This window comes from Stylophora pistillata, chromosome 14, assembly GCF_964205215.1.
Source record: "Stylophora pistillata chromosome 14, jaStyPist1.2, whole genome shotgun sequence".
Classification (NCBI taxonomy): domain Eukaryota; kingdom Metazoa; phylum Cnidaria; class Anthozoa; order Scleractinia; family Pocilloporidae; genus Stylophora; species Stylophora pistillata.
In genome coordinates, this window is record NC_142532.1 from 6,414,879 (window position 1) to 6,429,878 (window position 15,000).

The following is a 15,000-nucleotide window of genomic DNA, read 5'->3' on the forward strand; positions in this document are numbered from 1 at the left end:
CCTGTGAAAGCGCTGGAGGAAATTTACTTTAAATCTATTGTACCTGTGGTATCGTATGGTATTGTGGTGTGGGGAAACTGCAATTATTCTATTATGGAATCCTTAAACCCTATACATGCAAGAGCTGCACGAGTTATCCACCAGGATAAAAGTCTTGAAGAGTTAAATTGGTTGCCAATTTCTTACATATATAAAAGAAGACTCCTTCTTCTGATGCACGATGTTTTAAATGATAAAATCTTATATGCCCCTTTTAATTTGAAGTTACGCAACAGACCCTCACGTACAGGAGGGTTACAGGTTGAAATCCCTAGAGTGAACTACAAAGTGGGAAAGGAATCAGCACAATACAGAGGACCTGTAATCTGGAATTTTATTGCTAGGCTGGCAAATTTTAATGTGCACATTCAAAAAGACAGTTTTAAAAATATTTTACGTAAGCTCTCACAGAACATAAATAGCTTCTCTTTTGAAGCGCCTATGATTGCTATGAAAAACAGAGATTTTGTATATTTTTAAGTTTTTTTACATTGCATGTAAACTTTTGCATTAATTCGTGACTTGTTTGCTAATGAATTTTATTACAATGATCGTATTGAATATTTAAATACCATAGGGTGACTTTATGAATTATTTTAGTTTTACATTTTATTAGTTCGTTGTAGGTCCACATCAGCCTTATGGCTGCCCCCTTCCTTACAACCTGCATTACTAAATAAAATGATTGATTGATTGATTGATTACCATGGCTGTTGCAAACAAGAGAACGAATGGTTTACCCTGGAAAGGATTGCATCGATGAAATGCGATTGTGGCGAGACTCCTACATTGGCCATGTCCAAGTCAGAGAAAAATTTCCATCAATTCTATCTTTGCTGTAGAAACAATTATTGTAAATTGTTTCAGTGGTGGCGATATTATCCCAAAGAGAGAAACTACTTTATTCTCACGTGTTAAATTTTTTTCTTTAGACTCTGACGACACTGAAGATTTGATCACCATAAGAGTAAAAGTAGGAAAACATTTATTTGTTGGAATGTTGTCATTATTAGAAGCAGCAGTGTTATTCGGTTTAGAAGTAATAGAAGATCAATTTATTTCATAGATTTTCAAGAAGGACTCCAAATAGCTCGCGCCATGGGAAATGCCACTAAGCTGGAAGAACTCACCGAGGAGGACATTTTTGAAATAGCCAAGTTGATCGGCTTTGAAAAGTTTAAGAAAGTGTCGTCTAGATTAAATGTCACTGAATACGAATTAGATAGTATTAAATACGATCTAGAATTGTATGATTGTCTTAAACACGATCCAGAAATGTTCGAGTATGTTAGGAATAGGTAAATAAAAGTGTGTGATGTGAACCAAGTCTCTGTCATTTGTTTGTAAACTGCATCGGGGGTAAACTATGTCTCTGTGGTCAAAACTACTTCACCTGCATTACTCTGTAGTCTCCTTATGTCGGAGAATAGAGAATCTCGTCTACGATTCAGATCGTAGACGTGTTCCTTACGATTGGGTTCCTCATGGATGCGAACTTACCTTGTTCACCTACGTAGTGAGACCAGCAAGATTTTCCCTAAATGAAAGACTCTTTCACCTGATGTTATTCATGAGATGGTATCGCGGGAAATATTCCTATAGAATCTATTGCCGGCTTTACTCTCAGTACCTTTGCAAGTATTGGATGACGTATTACGTCACCAAAGTATGGATGACTTTGATACTTCTCAAGTGTTATTACAGAATAAAATGCCCAAGACAAACACTCAATGCCATGAATACCAATCATCTGGATATCATGAGAGTTTAGGTATGTCAATCAGAAAAAATGACAGGTGTCAATCATGGCCTTGAGTGTATAAGAGTAGATAGGAGTCATTACAATCATTTGCTGGGTCAAGATGAAGCAAGTCAGATTTCATCCCAACAGACGAGTGGTATATCTTACAGAGAGTCTACCTTCCATAGAAGTTCAAGAGAAGATGAATACATCAAACTGTACCTGGATACACCGTTTAAACAAAAAAAAAAAAAGAGTTAAAATTTAGACAACATAACAAGTACATATATGCCAGCAAATTTTTCACCAAACCTCGTCATCTCCCTTTCACAAGCCAAAAAAGAATTGGAAAAGAATTTAGCCTATACCCTACGCAAACCGCGTCGTCGCCGAGGAGAGTTTGCACCCGTGATAGTCTTTGATATCGACGAACAATGGGTAGCCGATTTTATCGAAGTACAGACCATTGCCAAAGAGAATAAAGGGAATCGTTACATTTTGGTCGTGGTCGATGCGTTTTCTAAACATGCGTGGGCAGTACCCCTTAAAAAGAAAACGGGGAAAGAAGTCACCGAACCGTGTAGGAAAATTGTGACACAGGGAAGGATACCTCAGAAATTACAAACGGATGCTGGTAAAGAAATTTTATAACAAGACCTTTCAAACATGGCTCACTTGTCAAGGAATCCATCATTTTTCTACGCACGGAGATGCTAAAGCGAGTATTGCCGAAAGATTCATTCGTACCTTAAAAACGAAGCTGTATCGCTATTTCACGGCGGCTAACACGCTAAAATATACCGATGTCTTACCCAAATTACTCTCGCGATATAATCGGTCCTATCATCGCAGCATACACACGGCCCCCATGAAAGTGTCTGAAAAGAATCTAGAACAAGTGTGGGAATCGTTGTACGGAGAATTAAAGACAGACAAGAAACCGGTATTTAAAGTGGGAGATAAAGTAAGGCTGAATAAGAAATTTCGTCCATTTAAAAAGAGTTATTTACCCGGTTGGACAGAGGAAGTATTTGAAATTTGTAAAGTCGTACCAGGCCAAGTGACGACTTACAAAGTGCGAGAATTAGACAAAACACCCTTGCAAGGGAGTTTTTATTCGTTGGATTTACAAAAAGTTTACCTGGATGCCGCGACGTTTTTTCAAGTGGAGAAAGTATTAAAACGGGCCAAAGATAAATTATTTGTCAAGTGGAAAGGATACCCTAGTAAATATAACAGTTGGATTTACAAAAAAGATTTAAAGTAATTGGTGACATCATGAGAAGTGGATCGTTACTGAGATTGCAAGTCTACGTCCCCGGAGACCAGAAAGGGGGGTCGTTGCATCGATGGCCATCACACCCCCCTCCTTCCTTCGGAAGTTGGGGTACACAAGTAGGAGCAGGAATTAAAGACATGGTCAAAGATGTGGCAAAGGGAACGGGGAGAAGCCTTAAAAGAACGTTCACGCAACGATCTTTGTCAGAATTTCCTAGAGGGGTGAAGAGAGGAGTAAAAAGAGCCGTCAAGCACGAAGTACAGAGAAGAGTGACTAGGAAACTCAACGATATTTTTGACGATTAAAGGATGGTATACTGGGGAGAAGCCAGAGAAGGAAGTGGGCATATAGGTGTGGGATCCTCGACCCCTGGTGATGTAGTGAAGACCATCTTAAAACAGTATAAAAGAAGAAGGAAACAGCGAGGAGGGTTTGTACGTATAAAGAAATTGCAGAGGCGTCGCAGAGTTCAGAAATGCAGGAGACGTTGAAGCATCAACATGTCCATCAAAGGCGCAGAACAGAACCCGAGTTTGAATTTGTTTCTCGTGCTACCTGTAGATCTTTCTACGGTGAAATCGCGTTTTATGAAAGTATCCCCACAGACTTCCAGCATTACACCCATACAAATCTAGGTTCCTAAACAGACAGAGTTTATTGATTGGTGCAGAAGTTTTGTGGAATTAGATTTGGCTTTTAAAACCACAGCCAATGGAAATCTCACGTCTAGGGCAGATGCCACTGGTAACCTCTTAGCCCCCTGCAATAACATTGCACACTCCCTGTTTAAACAAATCAACGTGAAACTCAATGGTACGCTTATCACCGAGCAAGTAGACATGTATCACCTGAAAGCCTACATACAAACCCTATTGAATTTTGACCGAGAAGATGGGAAACCATTTTAGCCCCAGCCGGCTGGAGAAATGATATCGATTCCTCTGAAACCTACTCAGTGACAAATGTCAAGTCTGACGATGGTGCACATGGCGCGTTATCCGCCAACCATCAAGCCAGCATCTTGACCCAGAAAGCAGAGGCTAGAAATTATTATGCGGGAGGAAAGCATAGATTACTGAGGATGGTTCCCTTTGTGGATATATTTCATCAAGGAAAATGGCTAGTGCCCAGGACAGAGAGAGATTTGAAATTTTATCTCAATCCTGTGGCGTTATACTTTAATGGAGAAGCCAGCCCCGGTGCCGAACAAGTGAGACAGCATGTAGACGATATCAGTCTCAACTTTTACGTCTGCTTAGTGTCACTCAACCCCTCTGTCTACGATAATGCCATGAGTATCATTACCAAAACTCCAGCCAAATACCCCGTCATTCGCACAGAAATGCGACAGTTTCCCCTCGATAATGCAGCTACATACAAAGAAATCATCAATCCCTTTAACGGAAAAATTCCTCAGAGAATTGTGATGGGAATCCTAGCTGCCACAGCCTTTAATGGGCAATACAACAAAGACCCTTTTGCCTTTGGGCAATTTGGAGTAGAATGGGTCAAACAGATTTGGAATGGTGAAGAATACCCTTACGAAACGATGCAATTGAACACAGGGAATGGGTACAGAAATATGATGGGATATCACAGGTTTCTGGAAGCCACAGGATGTCTGTTTAGAAAAGGGGGTAACATGGCTCGTGCTTCTAATTGGGGGCACGGAAAGAATTGTACCCTGTTTGCCTGGTCCAACGTGGCTAACGGAAGACACGACGATCCCATCTTACTTCCCAAAGAAGCAGGATTTATCAACATTCATTTGAAATGTGCAGCTCAAACGGCAAATAGAACCATTGTGATTTACAGCGAATACGAAAGCATGGTAGAAATCGATGGGTTTAAAGGAGGTGTCAGCATGGATGTGAATTAGTTTAGACAATGGAGTTTGTAAGGTTATCTACTGATCAATTAAATACTTGGGGGGAACGTGATCCCATCCTGAAACGCTACTATGTCGGAGCCTTTGCCTGCGATGAATTACCTTCCACACCGCTTCGAGGATCACCCAAGCTTACATCGTGAATACGCATCCCGGTCATAAACCAGGAGAGCATTGGATAGCCGTGTGGACTTACGATGATTCTTGTGAACTTTTAGATAGTTACGGATTAGATTTACACACCTACCAATATCTGGCACCGTTTCTTGTATGGTTAAACCGATGGAAATACGTTCGTAAAAACGATCGCATCTTACAATCAATTAAAACGGCCAGTTGCGGCGATTATGCCATGGTCTATTTGATGTGTAAAGCTCGAGGTCAGAGCATGGATGAGTTTTTAAGTTATTTTACAAGTTCCGATTACATGCAAAAGGATCATATCGTAGGAAGTATGTTAGAGGACATGATTCGAGGGTTAATAAAATAAATTTGATGACAAGTACAAGTGTCATTTCTGTGTGTGAGAGAGACATGGCAACATCCTGTTTAGAAGAGGGGTTTTCCATTAAATGCCCGGCCAATCTCTTAATAGTAGGCCCTACCAGTTGCGGTGAAATGACGTTTCTAAAATGCTTATTGTTAGAAAAACCAGGAAGTCTTTTCGGTACCCCCGAAACGCATTTGGTATTTCTACGGCTCGTGGTAACCGAATTTCGATGACACGAAAAAGCAAGGTATTTTCCGAGGGAGTGCCTGATGACGATAAGATTAAAGAATGGTTTGGTGATACGAAAGAAGGCATGTTAGTCTTGGATAGTAGTATAGGACTTGGGGCTCTCAGACCAAAACACCAAAAATGGTAAAAAATCAAGCTTTACCAAAGCAATTTATATCATTCTTCAACCGATTCGCAGCGATTCATTTTCGATAGGCTCAGGACGACTTGATTTTCACCCTCTATAAAACCAAAAATAGTGAAAAATTAAGCTCTATCAAACTGTTTTGTATTACCATCAACCCTGATTATTCACAAGTTTGATAAAAAAACACTTAAAGAAAACTCACGTTAACAAAATATGAAGGAAATCATGGAAACTCTAAACAAAACAGAAAATCAAAATACACTTAAAGAAAATTCACGTTCACAAAATATGAAGGAAACTTTGGAAATATTGAATACAGAAAATCAAAATACACTTAAAGAAAATTCACGTCCACAAAATATGAAGGAAACTTTGGAAATATTGAATACACAAAATCAAATGAAACAAAAATTATCTAACCCATATATAGACATGAATAGAAACGAATTACAGAATCTGACAAAAGATCAACTAGTTGATATAATCATGAATTTAAGACCTGTTCCAAAATATCAACCCAAAACATTGAAGCGTAAATTTAAATTCGCTCCACAGTTCTAAAATGTGAAACAGATGGCTCAAGATTATGAAGAAAACATTATCAAACCACCTATTCCTCTACCAAGAACAAAAAAGCCTGTTCCTCTACCAAGAACAACAATCAATGAGACAAATAAGGCTTTGAAAGGATATACTAAATCAGATGAAATAAACATAAAAAATGATAAAGATCCATTACTTCAAATGCAAAGCACAAGATTAGCTGTTGGTAAATATCTTAAAAAGGTATTAGGCAAAATGAAAGGTTTCAAATTCACAGAGACGATGAAAATTACCTTTGAGAAACATATTGGTGATGAAGTTCAAACAAAAACGGCATACTTTAATAGCAAACCCCAAACAATAATAAATGGAACAGAAATAGTAGACTCTTTAAAATTAACCGAAGAACATATAACATTACAAATCGCACAATGGATTTCTGAAGGATCTGGTTGGCGGATTCAATCAGTTGATAATCACTACATAAATATTGTGAAATATAATCCAACCAAAGGTTCATCTTACATTGAGCTTCCATCAGAACTTAGACATCATATGAAAGGTTTGATCAATCTGAAAAATACAGATAATGAATGTTTCCGCTGGTGCCATATAAGACACTTAAATCCACAAGAGAAGTATCCTGAGAGGATCAAAAAAGTTGACAGAGCTTTTGTTGAGAAATTAGATTACACAGGAATTGAATTTCCGGTGACTATTAATCAAATCAACAAGATTGAAAAACAAAATAAAATCAACGTCAACGTATTTGGCTATGAGAATAAAGAAAAATACCCAATATACATCAGTAAGGAAACGAATAAAAATCATATGAATCTTTTATTAATGACAGAAGAAAATAAGAATTCACATTACATACTAATTAAAGATTTTAATAGGTTTATGTATAGCCAAACTAAACATAAAGCGAGAAAGCACTTCTGTATGTATTGTTTACAGTGTTTTAGTTCTGAAAGAGTTTTAACTGACCACAAAGCTAATTGTCTCCTAATCAATGGAGTTCAAGCTGTTAAGATGCGGACTAAAGACCACAACATATTAAAATTCAATAATCATCATAAGCAACTACCACTTCCATTTGTAATCTACGCTGACTTTGAAGCAATAACAGAAAAAGTTCAAGGTTGTCAACAAACTGATGTAAAATCTTTCACTGAAGCTTATCAAAAACATACTGACTGTGGATATGGCTACAAAGTTGTTTGCACTTACGATGACAAGTATACGAAACCTATTCAAATATATCATGGTGAGAAAGCTGTTTATAAATTCATGGAACACATGCTTGAAGAGGTAAGATATTGTAAAAAGATTATCAAATCCAAATTTGACAAACCGCTTAAAATGACTGAAGAAGATGAAAAACAATTTCAAAACGCTGATACATGCCATATTTGTGAACAGAAGTATACCAATGAAGATATTAGAGTGAGAGATCATTGTCACATCACTGGAAAATTCAGAGGCTCAGCTCATCAAGACTGTAATTTGAATTTTCGGATCAGTGATAAAATACCTGTGATATTTCATAATCTGAGAGGTTACGATTCACATTTCATTATGCAAGAAATTGGAGAGATTGTTAAGAACAACAGATATACAAACAAGAAAGGAGAAGAATGTGAAATGAACATTAACGTAATTCCAAATAACATGGAAAAGTATATGGCTTTCATGCTTGGAAATAATCTCACTTTCATCGACAGTTTTCAGTTCATGAGTTCTAGTCTTGATAAACTAGTCAACAATCTACCTAAAGAAGCTTTCAAATATACCTCAGAACAATTTAAGAAAAACAAATTCGAGCTCATGACTAGAAAAGGTGTTTACCCTTATGATTACATGGATAGCTTTGATAAATTCGATGAGACAGAATTACCAATAAAAGATGAATTTTACAGCATACTGAATAATGAACATATCTCAGATGATGATTACAAACATGCTCAAAATGTATGGAAAAAATTCAAGTTAAAAACAATGGGTGATTATCATGATTTATACCTCAAATCTGACATTATTGTTGGCTGATGTGTTTGAAAACTTCAGACAAACTTGTCAACAATATTATAAACTCGACCCTTGTCACTATTTCACAAGCCCTGGACTATCTTGGGACGCTATGTTGAAAATGACTAATATAAAACTTGAATTAATGACTGATATTGATATGTTTCAGTTTATTGAAAAAGGAATGAGAGGTGGTACAAGTTATATTGCGAATCGATATGGAAAAGCAAACAACCAATACATGAACGATTAGAATGAAAATGAACCATCAAAGTATATTATGTACCTTGACGCAAATAATCTGTACGGTTGGGCTATGTCACAATACCTTCCGACTGGTGGATTCAAATGGAAGAAGATTGATAAACTCAACCTTGATTCATATAAAGAAAAAAGTAAAAAGGGATTGATACTAGAAGTTGATCTTGAATACCCAAAAGAGTTACATGATTTGCATAATGATTATCCATTAGCACCAGAAAAGATTAAAGTCACACCAGACATGTCACCATACAGTAAACAAATCGCTGAGAAATTTAACATATCAACAGGTCTTGTATCAAAATTGATTCCAACATTGTCAAACAAAGAGAAATACGTTCTGCATTACCGAAATCTTCAGTTATATCTCGATCTTGGAATGAAATTAAAAACTATCCATAGAGCGCTTGAATTTAATCAGTCACCCTGGTTAAAACAATACATCGACTTTAATACACAAAAGAGAACTCAAGCTAAGAATGCTTTCGAGAAAGACTTTTTCAAATTAATGAATAATTCTGTATTTGGAAAGACGATGGAAAATCTTAGAAAGCGTGTTGATGTAAGACTCATCACTGACAAGAATAAGTTGTTGAAATTAGCATCTAGACCAACATTTGTGTCAAGTAAAATATTCAATGAGAATCTGGTTGCTGTACACAAAATCAAAGAAACATTAACTTTAAACAGACCAGCTTATATTGGTATATGTATTCTTGATCTTTCAAAGACTTTGATGTATAATTTCCATTATGTTTACATCAAACAAAAATATGGAAATAAAGCAAAGTTATTATTTACAGACACTGATTCACTGACTTATGAAATTGAAGCGGACGATGTATACAAAGACTTCCAGAAGGATAGACATATGTTTGATAACAGTGATTATCCTGAAAACTCTCCATACTTTTACAAAAAGAACAAGAAAGTGATTGGTAAAATGAAAGATGAAGCTGCCGGAGTTCCAGTGGTTGAATTTATTGGTCTGAGATCGAAGATATATAGTTACATTAAGAATAATAATCAAGGCAGTCGTACAGCGAAAGGTGTTAAGAAGAACGTGATTAAAAAAGACATCAAACATGAAAATTACAAAGATGTTTTATTCAATTCAAAACAAATGCATCACAAGATGAAAACCATCCGTAGTAACGAACATGAAATCTGTAGTTATGAATTAAATAAAATATCATTAAGTTGCTTTGATGATAAACGATATATTCTCAAGGATGGTATCAATAGTTACGCATACGGGCATTACAATTTAGTATAATGATATAGTATAATGTCTGAATACGATCTTATGATGTCTGTTTTTAAACATTATGAGAATAACCCACATGTTCTCATTGTTCATACTTTCGGGGAGTTTCTAATTCGTAATAAAAAGATGCAAAAGGTGTATCATAAAGGAATCACTGATCTTATCATCATTATTCATAATGAAAAGGTCATTTATTGTGAATTAAAGAGACCGGGTAAAAAGATTGAAATGAGACCTGAACAGGTACAATTCAGAAAGAGAGTTGAGGACAAAGATAATTACATTGTAAGCAATGATTTCAACCAAATAATTGATTTTATTGATTACCACGTTTTGAAACATAATTATCTTAAATTTCAATCCGATGTATGATTCTCTTGTGGGTCTCCAATGTTTCTTGAGTTTTGAGCTTCTGGCAGCACATATTACAGTTCAATCGTACATCTTGGAAGAATAATGCTAGTTCAGTTATAATATCATCATAATTAGATGAGACCATCGTTTTATAATTAAGAACTCTCAACGATTCTAACATTTCTTTTTGATTATCACTTACTATGTACTGATTTGTTGGTGACTTTAGTTCAATTGCGAATCCATTATAGTCCTTATGGCTGCACAGTAAAAGTATATCTGGTTGACCTAAAGTATGTCCTTTTCTATAAGCATCAGATCATTTATAAGCATTGTCTTGTAACTCACCCAACCCTGGTACTATTTTACACAAGTTACCATATATATTCCTTATGTAGTCGATGACTTTATATCAATCTAGTTCTGTCCAATGTATTTCTTGTGAGTTTAATGAAGGTTGTGAATCTAATGAATCTTCTGAATCTAATGAAGCTTGTGGAGCTTGTGGTGGAGCTTGTGGAGCTTGTATGGCGTATGAAGAAGATTGCTGCAACCGTTTCGCACGAGTCTTCAAAACGAATTCCTGCTTGCGTTTCATTTTCATGGTATTCTTATCAGTCATCTCTATAATCTTTTTACGTAATGAACGCCGGGAATTTTCATTCTTGAGGGCTACTCGGCATTGTCGCACAACCTCCTCAATTGTTTCAAGTTCTGTCTCTACCTCTTCCAAGTTCATGTTTGGAAGACAATGATAAAAAGTTTCAACATTCAGTTCAACATGACTCTTTAAGTGTGTTATAGTATATTCTCTGCAATCTTTGATATTGTTGCAAACGTTTTCGTAACGCTGATCAACCTGCTTGATAGTATAAGGCATCTTAACTCAAATTTTGCTAAACTTTCCACTTGAACACCTTATATATATTTAACCAAGTTCAATCAAGGTCATGAATCAAAGCCATCATGTGATATTGTTTGTGTTGTACTAAGCCATTACTAATCCACATTTTCTTTAGATCAATAAAAAAAATTACACAAATGTGGTAAACAAATGTGGTACACAAATGTGGAAAAAAATGTGTAAACTCTGATTGGTCGTTGAACAATACAACAATAGATGGATTTGTAACCACTTTTTCATTGTAAAATTACACAATTGTGTACACAATGTGTGGATTAGAAAACCAGACTTGCAACCATAGTAACCAGACTTGACTGTTGAAAAAATGTCTGAAAATTGCACGCAACCTAGATAGCTTGTAAATCCTTGAAAGAAACCCAACTGTTGAAATCATTATTATATCCCTTCCATTTAACCAAAGCTCGTTTATTTTTATAATCTCTCTTTATTACTTTATCGATTCGAAATATTTCTTGTTTGGCTTTCAATAATTCAGGTTCATAGAAGCTTCCTTTGATTTCTTCGTTGTTCAAATCTCGCAATCGATAAGTGATTGGATTCGTGTACTGTATCTTGTCGATAATAAATATCTCTTCTGTCCAATTTGGAGTGTAGCCTTTATCGAATACTTGTCTTTTATACTTTGATATTCGAACCTTATCACCGATTTCATATTTTGGTATACGTTGTTTTGATGATGTTAAGATATTGTCATCACCATAGAGATTAAAATAAACTATTCCTTCGTTCTTTTTATTAGACGCTTCTGTTGGTGTCATTTTTATTGATTTATGTTTGGTGTTATTGTACTGACTTAGAATTTTCGGTAAAATGTCGAGATATTGAGTATTGCCTTGGATAGTAAACTGTTTCCACATCTTGTTTTTAATCGTTCTATTCCATCGTTCGGCAACAGACGATTTCTCTTCATTTTCGGTTGAATACAATTTAACACTATTTTTATCTAACAATTCTTCAACATGTTTATTATAAAATTCTTTGCCCTTGTCAGTCCATAGGAACTTTGGTTTTCTTCCTTCTTTGAATATTCTTTTAAACGCTGCAGTGATTGATTCACCCTTCTTGTCTTTCAAAGGTTCAATCCAACCGTATTTACTGAATACATCAATAACCATGAGAAGATATCGATAGCCTTTGTTCCATTTACTGAATTTCTGCATTTCAACCAAATCTGCTGTCCATATTTCATTGATGTGGTTTACAATTATACGCCGCCGAGTGAATTTACGTTTGATGGGTTTGTGTAATTCATTTGCTAATTTGACTTGCCAATTTATTTCACTCGACGGCTTTTCACGTTTTTTTGTCTCACACCAAGACCTAATTTCTGTTTTTGTATTGATGACATTTCTAGCTAGCCAATGACCCCATTGACGCTCATTCCATGGTACTGCGTCTAATGCTTTAACCATTTTACGATCAGCTATATTTTTGCATTTTTTATCACCCTTACAAACACTGTAATCAACATCATGCTGCATAGCAATTGCATCAGTCTTTCCAGTGGGTTTATCATATATTTCTAATATTTCACCGGTTGTGGGATTATATTTGACTTGTTTGTTAAGATCGTTATAAGGTCCTGTGTATTTATGACCTGGAAGAGTCCAACCACTTTTTGGTTTAGGTAATTTACCGATGAGTTTATGAATATCAAGAGTGCCTCCTTGGTAAAGTGGATTAGTTGGATCATGAACACCTTGTGGTGAATACATTTCCATTGGAAACCATTGCGAATAATCAATGTTTCCTCCACTTATCTTTTTACTCAGATCATTGGTGAAACTGTCAAGAGCTTGATCGAGATATTTGTTGGCTGTTTGTTTGATTTTACTCTTGGCATAATCTGATTTGATAGTTTTTGCAGCACCTTTTCGGGCAAGATAAGCACCACTGTTGGCCAATCCTTTGAAAACCATTTCACCTATTGAATGACTGTTTCCTACATCAAACAATGATCCACCCACAAACTTTGTTTTAGTTTTACCACAGTCTGAACAAATACATTTCAACATCATTCTACCATTTTTTGTTGGTTCATATCTTTCACTTCCTGGGACACATTCAGTAACTTTTTTCTGTTTTACACAATAAGACTTCATATATAAATAACTTATATTAAATTAAAATACTTTGCGATGAATCTTTCATTTTTCATAGTGTCATGTATATCAAACACTTGTAGAAGATCGAAATATGATTTACCTTTGTTCATCTCATTTAAGAAATACAAACAAAAGTATCCACAAGTTGATGTTTTAATGTTTTGAATTTGATTGTTTTGATGTAATAAAGTGATATTCGTCTTTTTAGCATGATTAACCATTTCTTGAAACGGTGGCATTCCAAATGAATCGAAGTAATTGATGACATTATCCTTAACAAAAGTTGTTACCCAATGTGATCCTGACATGTAAGATGGTTCGAGATTGTAAATGAAAAGTGCTTGTTTGTGATTGTGAGGAACCTTTTCATCTCTGCTTAGAACATTGTTGATTGGAATTTTCAGATATTTGCGCCATTCAAGTAGATCAAAGTTTGTTAAAGGGATTATTTTATGGAATTTTGTATTTTTTTTTTTACCTCTGCCATAAGTTCTACCATTTGGCCAATTACCAATAAATGGAGGTGGTGGGCCTAATCTAGGAGCTGATCCACCAGAAAATAAATTCTTAACAAAGTCAATAGCTAATGGAATACCAATTGAAGCAAGGATAGTCCCAATAGCTCCTCCATGTTGAGTCTCTGTTGGTATGATATAAACACCTTGTCCACTTTGTAAAGCATCGAGAATGTCCTTTTTCTGTTTTTCACTTAATAAATGTTTGTATTTAATGAGTTGATCTATTTTATTCTGTGGTATGAGAAAACCTGATCCAGAAATTGATTTAACAACTTGAGAAGCACCTTCTGAAGCCAATCCAGCCAAAGCAGAAAGACCTAATGTTTTTCCAATGGTTGGCAAAAGACTTTTTCCCATAGCGAGTATTGATGTTAAAAGGCTGCCTCCAATTTGGTTTCTAATGTTTGTTTTTGATAATTTTATATCCATACCTTTTTTCATTTGTTTACTTTTTTGTAATCTGTTCATAACTGTTTTTGGAACTAAGAGTCTATCATTTCCACTTAATGAGTTTGAGGATAATCTCAATGTTATTGAGTGTTTGTTATGATATGCTTTACTCAAATTCTTTTTTTGATTTGGTGATAGTTTTACATCGATTTCAAATAACTGTACCATTATAATTATATGTTATACAATTCATATTATAAAACATATTTAATTAATGGTGTCAGGTCGTTTAGCTGGGGAGTCTATTCAATTGTAGTCTTAGACAATCAACAGTTCATTTCCAACTTTGTTTATTATAACTTCTTGTTCATAGAGTACAACAGCATTAACTGTAAAAACACTATCAACAGCTGCTTGTGCATTCAGTTTGTATCTGAAAACAAGCTGTTTGGGATCTCTTGTAACCTTTTCAGTTTGAAAAGTGAGATCGAAATAAATGACTCCAAAAAGAGAATTGAAATTGCTTAGATTGAGTTGTGTACCTGAATTATAATCGTTCTTACGCATTGCATAACTCATCAAATCATTGAATATTCTTACTTTGGATTCGCTATCGTATTCCACTTCAGGATAAAATACACCATTGCCATATTCTAAACGACAAGTTGTAAGGTGAGAACCATTTCCACGATCAGCGTTAATGTTGAAAGTGTCATATTCATATGGATTCAATTCATCATTATTGTCTTTATTTCTCTGTAAATAGACAAATACATGTTTTACATTATCGATG

General features: G+C 35.4%; 1 protein-coding gene, 1 long non-coding RNA gene and 1 pseudogene across 2 annotated transcripts in view; 1 reads left to right on the forward strand and 2 right to left on the reverse strand.

The window, feature by feature from the left end:
* The window catches only part of LOC148716280 (uncharacterized), a 279,731-nt gene that overhangs the window by 56,960 nt on the left and 207,771 nt on the right, over positions 1–15,000 (reverse strand). The window lies entirely within an intron of this gene.
* On the forward strand, positions 5,978–8,704 carry LOC148716288 (uncharacterized). The gene is made up of 2 exons (XM_088744273.1): positions 5,978–7,670; positions 8,570–8,704. Exons 1-2 carry the CDS (start codon positions 6,387–6,389, stop codon positions 8,573–8,575), a joined length of 1,290 nt encoding a protein of 429 aa, XP_088600399.1. The 5' UTR covers positions 5,978–6,386; the 3' UTR covers positions 8,576–8,704.
* The window catches only part of LOC148716289 (uncharacterized), a 2,238-nt pseudogene continuing 1,021 nt past the window's right edge, over positions 13,784–15,000 (reverse strand).